The 22,609-nt window shown below is 49.2% G+C and overlaps 1 protein-coding gene across 12 annotated transcripts in view; it reads left to right on the top strand.

Moving 5' to 3' along the window:
* The window catches only part of RAPGEF1 (Rap guanine nucleotide exchange factor 1), a 133,102-nt gene that overhangs the window by 48,853 nt on the left and 61,640 nt on the right, over positions 1 to 22,609 (top strand). For 9 of the 12 annotated variants that reach the window (XM_043565754.1, XM_043565752.1, XM_043565762.1 and 6 more), the window contains exons 2-3: positions 18,037 to 18,176; positions 18,764 to 18,877. In XM_043565754.1, the coding sequence (XP_043421689.1) occupies positions 18,037 to 18,176; positions 18,764 to 18,877 (254 nt within the window). The remainder of the gene's footprint in view (positions 1 to 18,036; positions 18,177 to 18,763; positions 18,878 to 22,609) is intronic. The other 3 variants (XM_043565757.1, XM_043565763.1, XM_043565756.1) reach the window with 1 other exon arrangement.

The following is a 22,609-nucleotide window of genomic DNA, read 5'->3' as shown; positions in this document are numbered from 1 at the left end:
TGTAAAAATGTGGTTATCATCTTAGAATGTGTTCTAAGGACTTCGAAGATACTTTTGTTTTCCACTAAGAAAACCGTTCATTCGTGGGTTGGGGTGAGTGTGGGAAAAGGACCCATCCTCCTGCCTCGGGGCCAGCTCCTGAGCAGTCAGGCTGAGCCCTAGGCCTAGCAGGGTGCCGGCTTTTCACCAAGTCCTAATTCTGGACCCTCTGACACAGCCCCTCCGCTTGTAGCCTCTGTGCGTTTTGTCCAGGTTGGTTTCTTCTGATTGCAGATGTGAACGCGTGTAGCTTTGTGTGTGCTTTTGATAGACGCCTTGTCGTTGACCCACTTGTCTACCTTCGTGAGAACCACTGCCTTAGAGCAATTACTGGAGGGAAAACCCACTTTTTTTCCAGCACAGAGTAGATGCTAAACAAACATTGTAGCCTGATATGAGCAAGGATACACAGGGCAGGAGAGCAATTGTGACCACTCTGGTCCCCCACTTCTGGTGAACGTTGTTGTCCTGAGCACGTGCGCACAGTCAGTCTGCGGGAAATATCTACTGACTTACCTGTGCTCTGAGCCTTGTACTAAAGACACCTGTTTTAGCCCGATTTCCTGGCTTGGAGTGGCTGGTTGGTTGGAATTTGGTGACGGGGACGAGTAGTCACCCCTCCCCCCCGGCCCCATGGCTGTGCCAGTGCAGGCCTGTTCTAGGCACAACGTCTACATTACCTGTCTCCCTGTCAGAAGGGACTTGTCCCAAAGAACGTTGTTGTTGTTGTTGTTGTTGTTGTTTTAATGTTTGTTTATTTTTGAGGGGGGGGCAGACTGCAAGTGGGGGAGGGGCAGAGAGAGAGAAAGACAGGGAATTCGAAGCAGGCTCCAGGCTCTGAACTGTCATCACAGAGCCCGATGTGGGGTTCAAACTAATGAACCGTGAGATCATGACCGGAGCCGAAGTCAGAAGCCTAACCGATTGAGCCACCCAGGCGCGCCCCCCCCAAAGAATGCTTTGATGGGAGATGAGAACTTCTCTGTCGTAGTCAAAGGATGTACCTGCCTGTCACTTTGGCTCTGCTGAGTTTGCAGAGTCCCCCCATCTCCCGCTCAAGATTTGGAATTTCTTGGCAGTTTACCTCTTTCTGCTAGATCTTTATTCCCCTGGAGGACTAGTTAAAGCCCAGATTCCTGGGTGCCTCCCCTAGAGACATTGATTCGTTAGGTCTGGGTTGGGGTGGAGAGCTGGTATCCTAACTGGCTCCAGGCCACGGTGCTGCCGTTAACCACCCAGACCCTTCACTCTTGCTGGGGGAAGGATTAAGACACTGTTTGGTCCTAAAACTAGCTTGTAGGGTTACAAAGCAAAATGGAGTTTAAATGTTTTAGATTTTTGATACACTTCGTGTACTTGATCACAGCATTTCTTGCTGTGGTTTGTGGTCAGAAAAGGTCGGAAGGCTACGGAGTGCTTCCGTCTTAGAAATGGCCCACCTGCTGGTGCTGTGCCTGGGCCCGGTCGTCGGTTCCAGAGCCAGGGCGGGAAGCTCAACCAGGGCCCGGGTGACTCGGGAGAGGGCTGTGCCGCAGTCTCGATTGCCCCTGCCGGACCCCTGACCTCATTGTGTGAGGCGGCTTCTCCACCCCACTCTCCCCGTGGAGAAGGTTCTTCAGCATTTCAAGCTGGTTGTGATGGAAATAAGTTTCATGAAATGATGTCTAGCCTCACTACCTCAGTGCCCTCTGACCGTTTCTATTCTGTTTCGTGCTTTAATCCCTGGAATCGGTTTGGGGACCTGCTGATGGGTCGTGACTTGGCGTGAACGTGAGCAGGAGCAGGCACCCTTCCTGCCGGGACTCCCTCGGTTCTGTCTCTCAGAGATGCCTCTCTTACCCAGGGCGACCCCGTCCCTTCACATTTGTCATGGTCCCATCCCATCATGTCTGCTCGGCTTACACAGCTTTAGGGCTTTCTTCACGAACTTTTCCTGGGTCCTTCAGGAAGTAAACCCTTCGTTTCTTTAGCACTCGACTTGCTCTGCTGTGTACTGGGGCTCTGCGTGGATGGCTTTACCTCTCTGTTAGCTTCTACACCACTTGAGGGCAGAGCCTACGTTCCCGTTCAACCACGGTCCGGACCAGACTTGCTGCGGCACCGAATGCCCAGCATGTGGCTGGTGGAAGGAGCTGAGCCAAGTTGTGCGCCACTGTGTGGATGGCCGCAGGGCCCAAATTTGGTGGGTTTTTTGCTTGTTCACTTATTTATTTTTGAGAGAGCAAGCGCGCGCACAAGTCGGGTAGGGGCAGAGAGCGAGGGAGACACAGAATCCGAGGCAGGATCCAGGCTCCGAGCTGTCAGCGCAGAGCCCGACGCGGGGCTCGAACCCACAAACCTCGAGAGCATGACTCGAGCCAAAGTCAGACACTTCACCGACTGAGCCACCCAGGAGTCCCTGAATTTGGTATTTAACCTTGTTTCAGTGGGAAAGTGCATCCTGATTCCAAACCGCTGACTTTGAGAAGATAAGTCTCTGCCTCCTTCCTTCTTCCCTGTGTGGCCTGTGGCTGTCCTTCCTCCTGGCATGCTGAGACGGGGCCTCAGACAAGCCGCAGGAGGCTGCCTCCTGTGGAAAGATTTGGCCCTTTAAAAAGAACTTCAGTTCCAGGGGACACAAAGAATACGTGTGCTGAGAGAGAAGATGGGAAAATGAGCTTCCTTCTGGAGAATTCTAGAATGAAGCAACTGGATTCTTCCTAAAGGCAGTCTTTGGAGTGGAGTGAGTTTCTGGAAGGTTCTGAACAAGAGAGAGTTTGGAGAGAGCGAAAGGAATGTTTTTTGGCTGAGCCTGAGACCCAGGAAGGGGCCAACCACTGAAGAACTCTCTTGTAACAACACACAGTGACACCATTTTGTTACTAATCACAGACCGTAAAGGTGTAAATTCTGTGAGAACTGGGAGGCCTTTTTGACTGCGGAAAGTCCCCTTCTAATGCTTCCTAGCCAAACGGCAACTCCAGCCGTTGCTCAGATACATGTTCTTCCGCGGCCCATTGTTTTTGGAGTTATTTAAAAATAGTCTCGCGTCCCATCTGTAACCCCACCTCCCAAGGTGAGAGAGCCGGCGTGTGACTTTGGCCTCTTCCCCTCAGGCCAAGAGACCGTCTGAGATTTCACCACTAAGAGTATTTTTAGCCCAGGAGCTAACACAGCAAGAAGGTCTTTGATGTGCTGCTGCTGTGAGCCATCTTGGTCTTGGACTTTTCCAGAAGGGTGTGATTCACTTTTATAAGCGGCGCTGGCCTGAAAGTCTTGCTTTCTGCTCTTGTGGCAACTTGCATACCTGGCGATCAAAGTTGTGAACACATCTAATAAACAGTACTTGCTAGGCTTTAGTTTTCAAAAGAGGAAGAGAGAACGTACACTGAGACGTGCCCTGTAAGTCGGAAGCCGGGGGTGGGGACGGGGTGGCATGCATGGCCAAACACAGAGCCCTGTACCTCCTCTTGGGTGCTGGTTCCCTTTAAGTGGAATGCTGATACAGAGAGAATGAGAATATTCCTATAGGAGACAAGAGCCCACAAGTCTCCCCCCCCCCCCCCGAGCCTGTATTCCACTTATTTGAGCCATCTTTAAAAAATTTCTTTTTGTTTACTTGAGAGAGAAGCAGAGAGACAGTGTAAGCAGGGAAGGGCAGAGAGAGAGAGAGAGATAGAGAGAGGGAGGGAAACACAGAATCTGAAACAGGCTCCAGGCTCTGAGCCATCAGCACAGAGCCCGACACAGGGCTCCAACTCGACTCTAAGCTGAAGTCGGACGCTTAACCGACTGAGCCACCCAGGCACCCCTTATTTGAGCCATTTTTAAGGGTGTTTATTCACTTCTCCCTCTACTGCGTTAGGAGACTGTGTGGCTGGTGTGTGAAACTGCAGTGGGTTCAGATCCAGGGTCTGTCACCTCACAGCCTCAGTCTCCCTGCCTTAGAGAGCCACTATGAGGACTAGATGAGACAGGCCTGAACACTCACTGTGCGGGACATGGGCCCAGCTATTGCCGTGTGGTTCCTCAGAGCCTAAGCAGTGCCTTGTGCACACAGAACTGATGCATTTGGCTGGAAACGAGTTGGATTGGCTATCAAGCTCTAAGCCAATGAGATTCTGGCTTTGACTAAACCAGCATGACTTCAGATTTTAGTCTCAGAATTACGAGGGCCCTCAGAGCCTCTGGGTGGTTAGACTGTCTGTGGCTGTTAAGTGATTCACAAACGGAATAGCTGGGCATCACCAGTACTGGAGGGGGCTGTCTTTTTCTTCCTGGCCCTCCACATGTTGTTTACTTATGACACTGAAGTTGTCCCACGAGGAGGAGAGATGTCCGGGGGGCTGGTTGATACTTTTAGCCATTACTGAGGAAGGAGCCCTGGACTGGCCTGGTTCAGGATGCCTGGGTCCCAGGCTGGGGCATATCTGATCCCAAGGCCTCCGCTTCCTCTGCAGGCAGACTCGGGATCCTTTCAAGTTCTCAGGCTGCATGGAAGCTGAGAGCCCACTGCTCACTGGGCACCTGCCCAGGGGTGCCACCTTGGCTGGCCACTGCTGCAGAGAGGTTGACATTGATCAGCACTTGATTCTGAATGCGTAGAGCAGAGTGGGGTTGGTTCCCCCACCACCACTGGTCTGGACTGTCATGCGGAATGAATATTTCTTCCAGAACAGGCCCCCTGGCCACAAACATATTTGAGAGACAGGAACAGAGGGTCAGGGTCCATGAAAAACACACATCAAAGAACAGCTGAGAAGACCCTTTGCTCATTTTGTTTCGGAGAAAAATTCCCTGTCTCTCCTTCACCCCCGCCCCTTACTGCCCTCCACCCACGTGCCTGGGAAGCCAGACGTATGCCTTTGGAGAAGTGCTCATTTTCAGATCCCTCTGTGGTCCTCAGAGACTCGTGAAGCCTTTCCCAAGCCAGCACCTGTTTGCTGACTCGGATGCATTTCCTTGGTCCCCATGTGAAATGCCTAAGGCCCGGAGCTGTCCCTGACAGCCCAGCCCGTCCTCCTGCCCTCGGAGCAGGCTAGGCCTTATTCAAGGCCTCTGGGCTGCAGAACACTTTCGTCCTCCTCTCAAGCGGGGCCGTGAGCAGCTGAAAAGCCCCTGCCTTTGCCGACCAAGTCTCCATCCTGGGCCTCCTCGCTCCGTGTCATGACTGCGGGCTTTCCCGGCTCTCCACTGCGAGATCAGGGGCTCCTCGGAGAGAGAAGCTGTATCTTGCTCCTCCCTCTTGACCCTTGCACCTTGCAGATGTCAGGCCTGTAAAGATTTATCGAACAGGTGAATGAGTGAACAAATGTGGATGCCATGTAGTGCCTGCCCTGTGCGTATCTGCTGCACCGTTTCCCGGGCGATAAGGAAGGGAAGGGACTACAGGTGACCCTTGTCCTTTGACTCTCTTCTTGCTCTGTCCAGTGAGCTCCTTCTGCAGCGTCCGAAGCTTCCAGGGCTTTGGCTCTCTGCTCTTCCTGTTGCCTGGGAAAGAAAGAAATATGCGCCTGCTGACAAACGAAAGTGGTTTTCCTCTGGAAGTCCAGAGGGTGGCCTGACAAATAATGAGCCCTCGGGGGCCCCGCGCGGGGCCAGGCACAGCTGAGGCCAGCAGAGTCCTGGTCTGCCACAGCCTCCGCTGCCCGTGAGCGCCCGTGCCCCACCGCTGTGGCCTGGCCCCACATAAACAGGCCTTCCTGCCTCCAACTTGGGCTGCTTTGCTGGTGACATGATGCTAAAAACTATGCTCTGAGGCCGTTGAGGAGAATTGTTTGAATTCTAAACTGGCATCAGTCCTAACGCGCAAGTTCCTCTGAGGGACAGAGGCTGCTCCAAACAACTCCACCTAAGGGACAAAGGTCAGGGTGGACCCTGCTTCCTGTTGTAGCCAGGATGCTGAGTGGTGTGGCGCCCTTTGGCCCCGCTTACTCTCTGCCCAGTGCTGTGGTGTGTTTACTCAGAATAAGCTTATTCCCACTCCCCGCCCGTGTCTCATTCCCTCCCCTTCCCTTCTCTCTCTCTCTCTCTGTCTCTCATCTCTAGAAATAAAACTCTGGAGAGGTGACTAATTCACATCTCCGGATGTCTGCAAAGTCTGTGGCTTTAAGAATCTCTAGGTCGTTTCCAAACAGTGATGGAAAAAAAGTACTTCCTTGGGAGTAGGCCGCCCTGGGGGCAGGCTGACCTTGACTTGTTCACAGCACGTGGAAGGGCTGCAGTTGCCTTGTCCGTGACGGGGATGTGTGTGTGATTTATGGGGCGGGGGCTGAGGGGCAGTGTTGGGCCCTGTGACTTGGTTTCCTCGTCTGTCAAACGGAACAAAAATACTTTCCTTCCAGTGTCAGTGTGAGGATGGGGGATGACCTAGAACTCCCCGCACGGGGCCCAACTTCTGACGGGATGTTTGAAACAGAGGCTGCTGATTTAACCATTTGATTGGACTCCAGGAGGGAAGCAGTTCTCAACCCTGGAGGCCCCCCCTTCCCCTTCTCTTGGGCCATCTGTCCGGTATTTGATGAAGGTTTGATAAAAGGAGTACGTCTTGGGGAGAACTCTGTGTGTGAATTCATTCAGAGCCCTCTCTGATGGCTGTGGGTGAGGCGTGTGGACGTCTCAGAGGCTCCACCTTTCTCTCTGAGTGAGAAGAGAAGCTACAGGAGGGCTTTGAGCAGAGGGGCGACCTTCTACGAGGATCCGTCTGGTTACTGACTGGAGAAGACTCTAGAGAGGCAAGGCGCTGGGGACTGTTGGAAGGGTGGCATAGTGGCTTAGGCACCAAGTGGCTATGGCTTGGGTCAGGGTGTTGACGGTGCAGGTGGTTATAGTGGGGAGATTCTGGATGTACTGTTAAGGCGGGATTCACAGAATTTGCTGAAAGACCGGATGGTACACGTGAGCGGGAGAGCAGAGTCCGGGATTCTGACCTGAGCTCTGGGAGGATGAAGCTTCCTGTTTACCACGATGTCGTGGCAGCAGATCCGGGAGGGAGTATGGGGAGTGCAGTTGTGGGGTTGAGCTGCCCGATCTAGACCCTCCAGAGGAGTGACCAGGAGCTCGTGTGCAGAGACAGATCGCTCAGCAGTTAAGCAGCGCCGATCTTCTCCGTCAGCACAGGCCCCTGGGTTGTCCTCTGGTTGCTCGGCTTCCTGTGCCATCCGTATGCTGCCAGCACCCCCACGGGTACCTCCAGCCCCCATCCATCTCCTTAACTCAGACTCGCCTGTCCACCTGCCTAATTCAAGTTCCCCTGGATGTCTGCAGGGGAGGGTGTCTCCTGTGTCCGGTGTCCCGATACAGGGCTTCTTGGCACAGGTGAGATGTGCTCAAGTGTTTGTTGAGAAGGAGTATTGTTTATTTCTCAGACTAACCTCGTGAATAGGTACTATTACTATTATATAAAAATACACTGATTCGGTCTTGATTAAAAACAAAAGAAATTATAGAATACAGTTGTGTTTATGCTAAGTTCTTTATGTTTTATTTATTTTGAGAGACAGAGAGTGTGTGCAGATGAGGGGCAGAGAGAGAGAGGAGACAGAGAATTCCAACCAGGCTCCATGCTGCCAGCACAGAGCCCAACATGGGGCTCAAACTCATGAACCATGAGATCATGACCTGAGCTGAAATCAGGAGTCAGATGCTTAACCAACCGAGCCACCCAGGTGCCCCTGCATTAAGTTCTTTAAAATTTCCATACAGCGAACAAAAGTAGAAAACACCATCTACTGGTGATTTAAGATCATAAAAATATTTACATTTATGTAAGTTCTTTTTATTACTTTTACAAAGACGAAATAGAAACTTCGTAAGATACTCACGATGCTTCCTGGGATATTCAATGGAGAGTGATTTGGAAAGACACTCACTCTGGATTGTTCATGGTTAAATAAGTTTGTTTCAGAGAATAGGATTTCCTTAAATTTTAAATGAGCTGTTCATCTGACCCATGTAAAAATCATGTGAGCTCTTTTTTAGAAGAAGCTTAGACCCCCGTGTCTACTTTATTCCAGCATTTCATTGATGTATACCATGAATCAGAAAAGTACACCTGGCTTTTTAAGTACTCAGCATGGAGAATTCTCACAAATCCAATACACCAGTGTAACTGGCTCTGAGCAAAATACAGTGTGTCCCTCCCTCCCTCCTGTCCCCTGCTGGTTACCCCACACCCCAGGCATCACTGCTGGCTTAACTCCTCAAATCATAGATTAATTTTGCTGGTGTTTGTATTTGTATAAATGGAACACCATACACAGTGTCCTTCTGTGTGTGTGCCTTCTTCCTACGTTTGTAAGGTTCATCCATGTTTTTTTTTTATTTTTATTTTTTAATGTTTATTCATTTTTGAGAAACAGAGACAGAGTGTGAGCAGGGGAGGGGCAGAGAGAGAGGGAGACACAGAATCCGAAGCAGGCTCCAGGCTCCGAGTCAGCACAGAGCCCGACCATAGGGCTCGAACCCACGAACCGCGAGATCATGACCTGAGCCAAAGTCAGACATTTAACTGACTGAGCCACCCAGGCGCCCCCATCCAGGTTTTTAAAAAAAATTTTTTTAATGTTTATTTTTGAAGGAGAGACAGAGCACAAGCAGGGGAGGGTCAGAGAGGGAGACACAGAATCCAAAGCAAGCTCCAGTCTCCAAGCTGTCAACGCACAGAGCCCGACGGGGGCTTGAGCACAAGAACAGCAAAATCGTGACCTGAGCTGAAGTCAGACGCTTAGCCGACTGAGCCACCCAGGTGCTCCATAAGTAGTCTGTCTATTAGCCATTTGGATATCTTCTTTTGTGACGTGTCTGTTCAATCCGGAATCTGTTTTTAATCATTACCAGTTATGCAGAGAGAACCAAAATGGTGCCTGTATCAGGTTTGAGCCCAAATCCGAGGAGAAGCTTGGTTTCTTCTGTAGACAGTAGGCGTAGCCTCTCTCCTGCACCCCATCCCTTCTGCCTCTGCCCCGAGCCTCACTCTTTGGCTCCGTCCCTGCTGGTCTGCACCCAGCTCAGGCATCTGGATAGTATCTTCTCAGTTTTTCAGTGCTCATACCCGTGACCTGACCGTTCCATTTCTAGGTCTGTCTCATTATACAGGCACCCAGAAAGGTACGCCTGAGAGTGCCCATCAACGCGGCATTGATTGAATAGCAGAAGTTAGAAACCGTCCGCCAGGAGACTGGGCACAGAGGTTTCAGCAGAACGTCCTTCAACCATGAACCGTGTTTGCATGAAAAAACGCCCACAGAAGTTGACAAATACTTCATCTCTGCCATATGTGGAGTTATGAGGGATTTTCACCTTCTGTGTTAGATATTTTTGCAGTGCTTGGATTTTTATAACAAGGTTGTTTCACTTTTTGTTGCTGGAAAAAAAAGAAAAGAAAAGCGAGCTACTTAACTCCTCCCAGCAGCACCAAGTCGTCAGTCCACTGCCAGAGCAAACGGGTCGCATGAACAGATTTCTCGGGTCAGAAGAGGCCTTGCTGTTGTGAAACCCCAAACGCTAATTTTCCCTCTGCTTTAACACGAATAGTTCTATATTAAGTAAGACAGAGGATCTTTTAATATGGAAATTGTTGGAAAAAGATGAAACCTCAGGTTGCTTTCCGTTCTAGGCCGTGGCTATTTTTAGCTAAGTGTTGGCAGAGGCTTGGTGATGTTATCAAGTAACAGTAATGGCTTCCATTTATTGAGCATTCGCTGTGTGTCATGTCCTTGGCGAAATGCTTGACACACGGGGTTGTGTTTAATCCTCACCGCAGCCCAAGGAGGTAGGCCCCGAGGTTATGCTTTTCCATAGGCGAGGAACGTGCAGCTCAGAGAGGTACAGACGTTGCCCCTGTGTACGGCCGAGCTCCGGGTGAAGCCCACGTGCTGGCTGCCATGCCCACAGCCTGGACTCTTGTCTCTATCTTTCCATTAGTCTGTAAAAGTTTAAATAAGTAACAGTCTGAAATCCTAGGTTTGAAAAGGTTTTTCCTAGGGGCACCGGCGTGGCCCGGTTGGTTCAGTGTCCAACTCTTAATGTCGGCCTGAGTCACGATCACACGATTCCATGGGTTCGAGCTCTGCGTCTCGCTCTGCACTGACAGAACCTGCTTGGGATTCTGTCTCTGCCTCTCTGTGCCCCTCTCCCGCTCGAGCTCTGTCTCTCTCAAAATAAATAAATAACTTCAGGGAAAAAAAAGTTCTTCCTGATGTCCTCATGCCACTTCTCCACTGGGGTTACCCTTTTTACACGTTTGGAAAATGGGGGAGTATGGGTTGGGTAGACAGCATTCGGATGGAACTCCTGTAAATGGACAAAGGTGCCACAATTCTGTGCCCAGTACGCTGTAAGTAACAAGAAACTGGTGGCCACGGTGTTTCTCAAGACTAGCTGTAATAATTTTGGAACTGCCTTGAAGTGTTACCCACCGTGACCCTGACTTTGTGGTCCCGTGGTTGATATTTGGAGACTGCCCTTATCCAGAGTGAAGTTAAGCCCTGACAGAAACCACTGCTAAGTTGGGATCCCAGCTGCTACAAGTGACATTTGAAAGGCCGGTTGATGGGTACATTTGTCAGCCACAGGCAGAGACCGCTGTCGGGCTTGGCCGGGGGGCACATTGAAAATCTAAGACTGGGGCGCCTGGGTGGCGCAGTCGGTTAAGCGTCCGACTTCAGCCAGGTCACGATCTCGCGGTCCGTGAGTTCAAGCCCCGCGTCGGGCTCTGGGCTGACGGCTCGGAGCCTGGAGCCTGTTTCCGATTCTGTGTCTCCCTCTCTCTCTGCCCCTCCCCCATTCATGCTCTGTCTCTCTCTGTCCCAAAAATAAATAAAAAACGTTGAAAAAAAATTTTTTTAATTAAAAAAAAAAAAAGAAAGAAAAGAAAATCTAAGACTGAAACCTCGATACCTGGCCGACGACTCAGGAAGAAAGTGGTGTGGCTTTGGGGGTTTGGGGTTTTTTTTGCGATTTGGTTCTGTGAACAGGCTACGTGCCTCTCTTCCAGTCTGTCTTTCCTCTCTGGGTAGAGAAGGACCTTCGTCTGCCCGCTGGGTCTGCATCCTGAGATGGTCGCCCCAGAAAGTGCCTGCTCTCCGTAACCTTGTAGCCATTTATACAGACTTGTGAGGCCCTGTAAGCCACCCTCTCTCTGGAAGAAATGACTAGCAGATTAGTCATTGGGAGTTCCTGACCTTCCGTGGTGTAAATGCCACACTGAGCAGTGGTCGGGCGCTTTGTTTTCTTAAGTTCTGTCGATAACCTTTGAAGTTGCTCTCACAGATTTGATAGACCACAATAAGATAGCAGTTTATGACATTTCTTCTGTGAAGGAGGGATTTTGTTTCCCTCGGTTAGGTATGGCCATAAAGACAGCGTACCAGTCAGGCTGTGGCAGGTGTTGGTGGGGAGGGGATGTAGAACAACTGGGATCTTGATGGAAGAACTGCAAAGTGGCGTGGCCATTTTGGAAAATCATTTGCGGGGCGCCCGGGTGGCGCAGTCGGTGAAGCGTCCGACTTCAGCCGGGTCACGATCTCGCGGCCCGGGAGTTCGAGCCCCGCGTCGGGCTCTGGGCTGACGGCTCGGAGCCTGGAGCCTGTTTCCGATTCTGTGTCTCCCTCTCTCTCTGCCCCTCCCCCGTTCGTGCTCTGCCTCTCTCTGTCCCAAAAATAAATAAACGTTGAAAAAAAAAATTTTTTTTTAAATAAAAAAAAAAAAAAAAGAAAATCATTTGGCAAAATCCATAAAATTAGGGGTGCCCGGGTGGCTCAGTCGGTTAAGCATCCGACTTCGGCTCAGGTCATGATCTCACGGTTTGTGAGTTCGAGCCCCATGTTGGGGGTGCCCAGAGCCTAGAGCCTGCTTAGAATTCTGTCTCCCTCTCTCCCTCTCCCTCTCCCCCGCTCAAGCTCTGTCTCTCTCTTTCAAAAAGAAACATTAAAAAAAAATTTTTTTTAATCCATAAAATTAAATATATATACTCTATAGCTAAGCAGTTCTATTCATAGAAAGCCCTTGCATGTGTTCCGGGAGACATGTATGGGAGTGTTCATGGCAGTGTTGTTTATAGAAGCTGGAAACATGCCAGCGTCCCCTGGGATCATGGAATATATGGAATTTCACAGCACTGAAAACGAGAGCACTTCCATACACTTCAGCACGGTTGAACGTCAGACCTACTACTGAGTGAAAAAGCAAGAACGTGAGAATATTTGCAGCATATTTCCATTTATGTAAGCGTCACAAACCTGTAAATTAAACTATGCTTATAGATATAAACTGTCACAAATGGTAAGGGCTGATGAGCACAAAAATCAGCATCGCGGTTACCCGTTGTTGGGAAGAGAGATGCGATCACGAAGGGATGTGAGGTGGCATCAGTGGACCTGATAACTTCCCGCCTCTAGAGCCATGCTGTCCGATCCAGCAGCCTCCAGCCACATTTCAGGCACTCAGTAGACACGCAAGGCCCGTCACGTTGGATGGTGCAGATACAGAACATTTCCATCATGGCTGAAAGTTCTGATGGACTAGCTTGGTGGATGCATGTATTTAATTTAATTCTAAATTGTGTGTGTGTGTGTGTGTGTGTGTGTGTGTGTGTGTGTATTTATATTTATGAAATCTTTCAAAATTTTGTTTTAATTTCAGTAGTAGAAAACCTCTAAAAACATACACACAGAATCTGAATCTGAACGTGTACCTTTCTAAGTGAAAAGCCAGGGAATGATAAGGGAGCGGTCAATAAAGCTACCGGAGAGTGCCGTACTGTGGGAGCATCTCTTTGCCATTGACCTCTACTCCAGATGATTGATACACTTGAGGGACCCAAGAAAAGGAGCAGGAAGGGTGTGTGTGTGTGTGTGTGTGTGTGTGTGTGTGTGTGTGTGTGTTGCTGTTGGTGAAATTACCCTGACACAGCTGCCCCCTGTTGCTTCCTTCCGCCTGCTGTCACTGCTTGTGGTGCTTTATCAACACTCAGACACAGTCGGAGCAACCTGCATCTAAGTCACCTGAAATCTATGCTGCCGACCCGACGTTGCAAGGAAAAGATGACAGGCAGCCTCTGAGTGAAAATCTGTCCTAGTTAGTGCTGTCTTCTGTTTCCAGGGGTGACGAGGTTCGTTATCATTAGGAAGAACCTGCTTTCTCCACTTGATTTAACACCGTGTGTGCTAAAGGTAGCTGTTTCGAGGCTGTGAAATACTCCCAGGAGAGAGATTTATTGGTAGATGTAGTTCGTTCTTTAAATGCTGACGTGGATTCCCAGCCGTGCCCCGAGACAGACTAGAATTTCAGGCTGAGGTAGAGAGTGCTGTAATATACTTCCTGCGTTCAGTTTGCTCTCAGGTTGGGGGTGCCCTTCGTTGGCCCTTGGGTCATGACCAGAGCTGGCTCCTGCAAGTGCAGGAACCAGAGAGGTCTTTTGGGGAGCCGTCCGTGCCTTGCTCGCACACCCCAGTTCCGCCCTCGTCACGATGGCGGAGATGTGAATCTGGCTTGTCCGTAGAGCAACTCGGGGCGGCAGACAGGCACAGGCAGAAGTTGGTTCCCCATCCCAGGCCTCTGAAGGTCTCTGACCACGGAAGCAAACCAAAGAAACCGTGCATCCTGCCTAGACTTCCTCATTTGTGTCTGCTTTTCTGGCCCTGCTTTCAGTCTTAGTGGCTCCGATGGAAGTCGTAAGGATTAGTACACTGCTCTAACATCCCATCTGGCTCGGGAACCTGCCTGGTCAGTGCTATGCCTGCAGGGACACGAGGGCCGAGGAGACACATGAAACCACAGAGCAGAACAGATTACGGATAAAAGCCCGTTTGAGGCTTCGGGTCGGTGCAAAGGAAGAGGAGGAAGACTGTAAGGCCCACGGTCACCTAGGGTCGTGAGTTAAAAGTTCACTGCTACAGAATCGCCTGATAAAGATCTGTAAGCAGTTGGGAGGTAAGAATTCAGAGTTTGATCAGCCTTGCTACCCATCCAAATCCTATAGTTAGTTTGGCTAGCTCCTTGCATTGAGGTACCATGTGCCTGGCACTTGGATAAGCACCTCATTGCGTTACCCACAGGCAGCGTCTCATTTATCCTACATCACGTCAGCCATCCTAAGAACAGTGTTACCGGGGCACCTGGGTGGCTCAGTCGGTTAAGCATCCAACTTCGGCTCAGGTCATGATCTCACAGTTCGTGGGTTCGAGCCCCACGCAGGCTCTGTGCTGACAGCTCAGGACCTGGAGCCTGCTTCGGATTCTGTGTCTCCCCCCCTCCCGCCCACCGCCCTGACCCTCCCCTACTGTGCATGTGTGCACGCGCTCTCTCTCTCTCTCTCTCTCTCTCTCTCTCTCTCAAAAATAAATAAATAAGCTTAAAAAACGAAAACCAAAACCAACATTACCAGCCCCATTTTCCAGACAAAGAAACTTAAGACTTGGAGAGGTGACTTTGAAGTATTTTAACCCAAACAGTCTGACTACAGAGCTCACCCTTTTAACCATCTCTTTGGTCCAGAGTGCAGTGTGCTTCTAGAAGACTTGTGCGGAGCAGATAGTTAATCTGACCCTGCCTGCCACCTGGAAGGTCTGACAAAGGAATCACACTTTGTCCCCAAGGTCACGTGAAGTAATAACAGACACACTAACCGGCTGTCGTGCAGGGTGCTATGTCATTCGTTTGGAAGGGTATTTTAGTACTGCATAGCTGGAAAAATGGAAAGGGGACGGGTGCTTTTTATTTTTAAAACCACAGGTATTTGTTTTTCTACCGCATAGGATCGTGTTCTGTTCCCCAATTTTCGACCGCTTTCAAGCATGAAAATTTCAAATGTGAATTTCAGCTGGTCTCAAAAGAAGCAGTCCTTTTTGCAGGGCTATTTTTTGGTTGATCAGTCCGTTCACTCGTTGAGTGAATGTTGAATGTTGGCTGAGCATCTTCTCTGGGCCAGGTACCATGTCAGCACTGGGGATGCGGGCATGAGAAGGGCAGGTGTGGTCCTCAGTGAGTTGGCATTCTTGTGAGGAGACAAGCACGTCAGTAAATCGCTTCACAAGATCGTGTCAGACACTGGAAAGCACGGAGGTAGATGGCGAGATGGAGGAAGGCCTGGTGCGTCTTTGCTTTTTTAAAAACAGCTTAATTGGCATATAATTCACGTATACGATTGACTCATTTAAAGTGTAGCATGCAGCGTGGCTTGTTTTTTAGTAGTTCACTGGGTTGTGCAACCATCACCAGATTCTAATTTTAGAACATTTATGTCCTCTCACCAAAAGAAACCTCATACTCATTGGCAACCCCTCTCGTGCCCTCTCCCCTTCCCTCAATGTTGGCAGCCACCGATCTACCTTCTGTCCCTAAAAGTTTGCCTATTCTGGATACCATCAGTGGTCTTTGGGGAGACCGGCTTCCTTCACTTAGCATAAACGCTGTCAGGATTCATCCGTGTCGTAGCAGGTGTCAGAACTTCATTTCTTCTCTTGTCAAGTAATATTCTGTTGTTTGGATATGCCACACTTTATTTATTCGTTCATCGACCTTTGAGTTATCTCCACCTTTTGATTATTACGCATGATGCTGCTGTGAGCTTTTCGTGTACAAATCATGTGGATAGATGTTTTCATTTCTCTCGGGTATATGCCTAGGGATGGAATTGCAGGGGTGTAGGGTAACCGTGTTTGATCCTGTGAGGAACTGACGGATATTTTCCACAGCAGCTGCACCATTTTGCATTTCCAGCAGCAGTGTGGGAGGGTTCCAGTCCCCCAGCCTTCACCAACGCTTGCTTTGTTATAGGTCTTTTTGATTATACCTGGTAGGTTAGAAGTAGTAACTTTTGTCAGTTTGGGCATTTCCCTGGTGACTAATGATGGTGATTTCATATGCTTGTTGCTCATTTGTATATTTCATCTAGAGAGATGTCTGTTGAAATTCTTGGTTCATTTTCAGTTGGATTATTTGCCTTTTGTTTTGGATTATAGGAGTTGTTTACCTTTTCTGTGTGCAAGTCCCTAGCAGGCATGCGACTTGTACATACTCTCTTCCATTCTGTAGTCTGTCTTTTCGCTTTCTTGATGGTGTCACTTGCAGCACAAAATACCGTCTTAGTTTCGGACGTACAGCATCATGATTGGATATTTGTATGTATTGCCAAATGATCACCACAGTAAGTCTAAAGTTTTAAATTTTGATGAAATCCAACTTGTCTAATTTTTCTTGTGTCACTTTTGATGTTATATCTAAGAAACCATTACCAAATCCAAGGTCACAAAAGTTTTATCCCTAAGTTTTCTTCTAAGTTTCTAGTTTTAACTCTTACATTCAGGTCTGTGCTCCATTTGGAGTTAGTTTTTGTATATGGTGAAGTAAGGGCCCAGATTTGTTCTTTTGTATGTGAAATACCCAGTTGTGCCAGCACCATTTGTTGAAAAGAACATTCATTCCTCCACTGAATGGCCTTGAGACCCTTGTTAAGCATCCGTTGGCCGAAGACACGTGGGTTTATTTCTGGGCTGTCAGTTCCATTCTGTTGTTCTGTGTGCCTGTCCTATACCAGTACCACGCTGCCCTGATTACTGCAACTCCATAATAGAACATTTTAAAGTCCGGAAGCATGAGTCCTCTAATTTTATTCTTCTTTTTTCCCACATAGGTTTGACTGTTCCATGTTTCTTTTATTTCCATACTTACTTTAGGGTTAGATTGTCAATTTCTGCAAAAAAAAAAAAAAAAAAAAAAAAAAAAAAAGCCAGCTGGGATTCTCATAGGGATTACATTGAATCTGTAAATCAATTTGGGGAGTATCGACATTTTAATAATATTAACTCTTGATTCATTTATTTAGATTGTCTCAATTTCTTTCAACAACGTTTTGTAGTTTTTAGTGTTGGTCTGGCACTTCTTGTGTTAAATTTATGCCTACGTATTTTATTCTTTTTGAGGATATTGCCAATGGGAGCTTTTTGTTTTTGTTCTGTTTTTATTGAAGTAGAGTTGACATACAGTGTTATGTTAGTTTCAGGTGTAGAACGCAGTGATTTGGCATCTCTATACCACAAGTGTGGCCCCCTCTGTCACCAAACAGTGCTTTTGCAGTGTCACTGGACTATATTCCCTGGTTGTACCTTTCATTCCAATGACTTATTCATTCCATAACTGGAAGCCCGTATCTCCCACTGCCTGTCACCCACTTTTCCCATTCCCCACCTCTTCCCTCTGCATCTGTCATCATCAGTTCCCTGTAGTGTAAATGGAAGCTTTTTAAAATTTCATCTTGGAATGTTCATTTCTACTGTTTAGAAATCCAACAGACACTTACATATCGATCTTGTATCCTGTGGCTTTGCTGAGTTTGTTTATTAGTACTAATAGCCTTTTAATAGATTGCTTGGGATTTTCCATATACAAGATCAGCTACAAATAGACATAGTTTTATGTCTCCCTTTCCAATCTGGATGGCTTTTGTTAAGACTATGACACCAAACAGGAATGGTGAGAACAGACACCCTAGTCTCATTCCTGATCTTGGAGAGAAACCATCCAGTCTTTCACTATGTTCCAGAGGGTTTTGAATACCTTAGTGCGATTTTAGTCCCCGATGCTAACTCTGAGGCCGTGCCTGTGCTGCCTGGTGACCTTCCCTAAAGGTTGATCCAGAAGGGCCTTCCTCTCCAGTTCGTACAACCTGCACCCCTGTGATTCTGCTGTGGTGTTCTTTCTTCTTAGCTGGTTCCCTTAGACTTGGGTCAGCTCATCCTACAAGCTCTGTAGAGGACACCGAAAGCGTTTGTGGGTTCTTTTCCCACGGCTATTTGACCATCTCTGACTTCCACCATCCTGAACAACCCAACTACATGGAAATTGCAGAAATTAGAACGTGCAAGCAGCAGCGTTCCAGCGGATCTTTCCTTTGCTTTGTAACTCTGAAACAGCCAGGGGAAACGATCTGTCTGGGGACGATGCTCGTTTCTGCAGACGGTCACGGAGCGCAGCTCCTCCCCACCCCACTTCTAACCATCGGCACCTCCTTGTTTTCAGACTCTCAGCGCTCCCATCTCTCCTCCTTCACCATGAAGCTCAAGGACAAGTTCCACTCGCCCAAAATCAAGCGAACGCCGTCCAAGAAGGGAAAACCAGCTGAGGTGTCGGTGAAAGTCCCGGAGAAGCCTGTGAACAAAGTAAGCGGACTCTCTCTAGGTGTCTGTCCTGGCCTCCGCCTACTTCGAGCAGTCGGAGTTTGTGCTGTGTTTAAGTTCACCCCCTGGGGATCAGCTTCCACTGCAGAGCACGGATTTCGTAGCATTCCCGTGCTGCCAGGCAGGGGCCTGGAGTGTCCTTGCAAAATGTGAGCCTTTGGGATGGCGAGTGTTTCTCCTGTTAATCAGAGTCAGGTTCTGTTGGCTGAAGCAGTTCTCCTTTCCCAGATGTATCATCCTCTGGGCATTCAGAACAGCTCAGTGCATCGTGTTTACGCCCCAGGATGCCACCTGCCTGCCCCCAGAGAGCCCCACGTTGCCCTGGCACACACACACATAGAGGGAGCTTTGTGACGTCCAGAACGTCCTTCGTTTGGCTTTAGGGCCCATGCTCTGAGACATGGTCAAATCCTTGAAACCCAGCCAAGGATGTCCTCAAGCACTAGTAACCTCAGCAGGGCCAGTGAAGCCAGATACGTTGAAACAGCTGTAGATGTTCATCAACCCCTCCCTTCAGCCTGAAACGGCCATTTCAAGCTCTGTAGGAATCCAGGTTTCCTCTCTTCCAGGAGGCAACAGACAGATTTCTACCAGAGGGCTACCCTATCCCCTTGGATCTGGAGCAGCAGGCAGTAGAATTTATGTCCACCAGTGCTGTGGCTTCCAGGTCTCAAAGGCAGAAGGTCAGTGTGACGTTAAGAACAATTGGGTTTGCCTTGCCTTCTACTGCAGAATCCTGGCCCATGGTTTTGGGGATGGAAAAAAAAAATCTCTTGCAATATCCCTGTGTTGAATTGGGTGGTGACTGTGGGCTTAATCGTTCAGGAAACAGTCCAAGGGGCCTTGGGTAAAATTAAGAGTTTATCCAAGTCCCTGTGGTCTTTGGAGAGAGTTCAGCACTCCTTGACGAAACCTTGGGGGTCCTTTCTGGGGTGGGTTTGGGTGTGCTGCTTGGGTGCAACGGGTTCTGGGGGAAGTGGGTAAGTCTTCTCTCTCAAGACCAGCTCTTTCTTCCTTGAGTTGCTAAGATGATCTGAGCAGTTAAGAAGGGAAGGGCGTCTACGGTAACAGGTGCTCTGTGAGGCATCTAGCAAGCTCAGTGTGGTGAGTGCACTCAGAACCAAGCACTGTGAGAGCCAGGGACACCTTTTGTGCCACTGACGTTTATCCAGCTTTAGCACTAACGTGCTGGCTGCTTTACACTTCCTCCTACTTAACACTCCTAACAGCCCTGGAGGATGGAAACTTACTTTGCAGAAAAGGAAACTGGGCCTGCAGGAAGATGAAGCATTCACCATCACACAGGAAAAGGTAGTGAGGCTGAGATTTGAACTCAGGCTGCCTCACATCCAAGTCAAAACTCTTGCGATGCATTTCTCGTTACGAAAGCCAGAATGTAAGTGTTAACGCTCACACGTAACTGGACAGAAAAGCAAAATTAGCCCCCGCAGCGTAGAATTAACACAGGCCTTGTAGAGAAACGCGGCCTCTCTCCAGGGCCCGCCCAGAGCGTAGTCGGTGGAAGAGCTTTCGTCACAGCCGTCGAGTCAATGCCACTGGCAAACAGGCGCCACGATTCTTGCATTTTACAGCGTACCTGTATTTTTGTTTTGTTTGTACTTTGACCAGCAGGATATCTTAAAATTCTAGTTAGAAGTGGAGACAATTAAGGTTTTAAGTCCAAAAGTCGTTTGTTGAATAACCCTTTTTCCCACCTCATCTGGTAGCAAAAGAGGCTGAAGAAAAAGAGGAAATAAAGTATTCAGTGTTTGCCAGATTGGTCAAATTCCAGATTGAAGAAGAATAGTAATAGAGTGGAAGATCAGTGTGTGCCAGAGTCATTTTCCGGGTCCCTCCGTACGGCCCCCTCTGGGAGCCGAGTCCGGTAACGGGGCCCACGCACGGTGCCGGTGGCCCCTGTAGCACTCGAGCAGGCAGTCGAGGGTGAAGTGACTTCCGACAACCGCGTTCTAGCAGTTGGCGCCGGGAAGAGACTGGTTCAGCCACTCGGTTCTTGGAACTTTTCCCCCTTTGTTCGTTCCTCCGAGAGAGGTCCCTGGGGGGAATTCGGTGCTAAAGTGTCCTTCGCTTGGTACGGGTTCCTGCAGATTCCAGCAGACGTTGGCAACGTCTGGAGACACTTTGAGTTGTCACGACTCGAAAGGTGAAGCAGGTGTTACTAGGGCTGGTGGATAGAAGCCAGGGGTGCTCGTAAACATCCTACATGGGACGGCCCTGCCCACAATGGAGAATTATCCACCCCAAGACGTCAGTAGTGCTGCTGCTTAGAACCCCCTATTCTGTAGCCAGGAACTGTGAGTATGAGCTTTACCCAGGAAGACTGCCACTCTGGTTTTTGGTTGTCGCCCTTTAAGAAGGGTTGAGTCACTCTGCTCTGCCCCAAGTCAGCTGCCTGAGACGACATGAGCACAAACCTGTTGTCTCGTAGGGGCCCACAGGCACAACTGGAGGTGTGGGGAGCCTGCCAACATGTGTGAACTTAGAAGACCGTCGAAGAAAGCCGAAAACACGCGTGTCATTCGCTGTCATTGTTATTTATTACTCATGAGCTCTCCTATCTCTTAGAGAATATTTTTCTCCGTGTTCTCATTTTAATCCCAGTTTCTATGCCTGCCATTCCCTGTCTAAACACACGGGAAACTTGTCGCCCGGTAGATAGCAGCACAGATTCAGGTTCATGTACGGCTTACGGAGGGTCTCATTGCCTAGGCCCTGTCCCAGGTGATTTCACGTGCTGTCCTACTTACTCCTCTCCATAACTGTGTGCAAAACCTCTTATTATTCCAAATGTACGGACTTTGGGCTCTGGCCCAAGTTTTCTTGATCAAAATCTGGTTTTCCCTTAAGTTTTATGCACTGCTTCTATGCACATTCTTATTCACGTCCCCACATGGGGGGGGGGCGTATATCAGGTAATATCCTCTCTATTTTTCAGATGAGGAGCCTGAAGTCACTGGCCCCCAAGCCCAGTGGTGGCTTCGAACCTAGTCCCTCCCCTGGCACCTCTACCCTCATGTAGCTTCCCGGCTTGTGGAGGGATAGTGGCTGGTGCCTCATCCCCCACAACAGGGAGGCTGTGCCCAGGTCGGGGCACCTGCCTCTGAGCTTGTGTGGCTGGGCGACAGAGCAGAGCCAGAGCTCTGGGTTCCCAGTTCTGGCGAGTGCTCCAGCTGGTTGTCTCCTTGTAAACTCTTCTGACTGCTGGCTGCATTTTGCAAGAAGTCGGAGCTGTTCAGGAGCAGAGGTGCTTTGAACGCACAACACTCAGAGGCCATTAATTCTGGGAGTGCAGTTTGCTGGAGAGTTAATGGATGAAACCAGACTGTGCTAAGCTGTCGGCTCCTTAAGTAGGAGCCCAGGGCAGCTTGGCTATTCAGTGGCTCATTGGATCTCTCTGCAAATGATGGGAAGATTCTTTTTGCTTCAGAGTGCCTTCCTGCCCCTTCTGGGTGCCTCCCATCTCCAGGTCAACCCCTTTCTCCCTAGCAAACCTGATGACATTTCCTTTCTTTCTTTCTTTTTCAATTTTTTTTTTTTTTTTAGTGTTTATTTTTGAGAGAGAAAGACAGCGTGAGCAGGGAAAGGGCAGAGAGAGGGAGACGCAGAATCCGAAGCAGGCTCTAGGCTCCGAGCCGTCAGCACAGAGCCCGACACGGGGCTCAAACTCATGAACTGTGAGACCGTGACCTGATCTGAGGTCAGATGCTTGACCGACTGAGCCACCCAGGCGCCCCCCGATGAGATTTTCTTATAAGGTTTCCTGCTTCCTCCCCATCTTTCATCATTCCTGGTTCCAAACACGTCCCGATGTGCCGAGATAGCAGTGCCGTGGTCAGGGTCCTCCGGCCACGCTGGCCGCCGGCGTTTCAGTCACACTGATGTCTGAGTGTGACTCCTTCATACTCACGTTCCTTGTGGCCCTGGCGGGCGACGGCAAGGCGGAGAGCTCTTGTCTGTGAGGCAGGAAACAAGTGCCTGGCCTCAAAAACAGTAAATAAACATGTGAGGTCATGAGAAGATGAAAGGTGGGGGTAATGAGGCTCCAGGGATGGGGGGTGGGGTGGGGAGGGGGGACAGGCACTCCCCGCCTTAGGGAATCCACTCTCTGTGGTCTGCAGACCCCCTTTGGGGAAGTTTCCCGTGGAGAAGAATTGAGTCAGCTCTTCGAACGTTGTCCGACTAAAGAAGCTGTTTACTTCTTGATCCCATTTACCTATTTTCTTTTGCTATTCCCATGGAATAAATGCCTCGAGTATTGAATGTTATTTAAAATGACATTCGCCATCATTTGAGAAGAGAAGAGTTAGTGTTCAGAATCATAATCACTTCTTATTATATGTCATTGGTGTATCTCCTTAGAGATTATTGTGTAAATCAGCTTTTTTTCCAGAAAC

This window comes from Prionailurus bengalensis, chromosome D4, assembly GCF_016509475.1.
Source record: "Prionailurus bengalensis isolate Pbe53 chromosome D4, Fcat_Pben_1.1_paternal_pri, whole genome shotgun sequence".
NCBI lineage: Eukaryota > Metazoa > Chordata > Mammalia > Carnivora > Felidae > Prionailurus > Prionailurus bengalensis.
The sequence above is the reverse complement of the archived record's forward strand: the minus strand, read 5'-3'. Positions and strand labels throughout refer to the sequence as shown.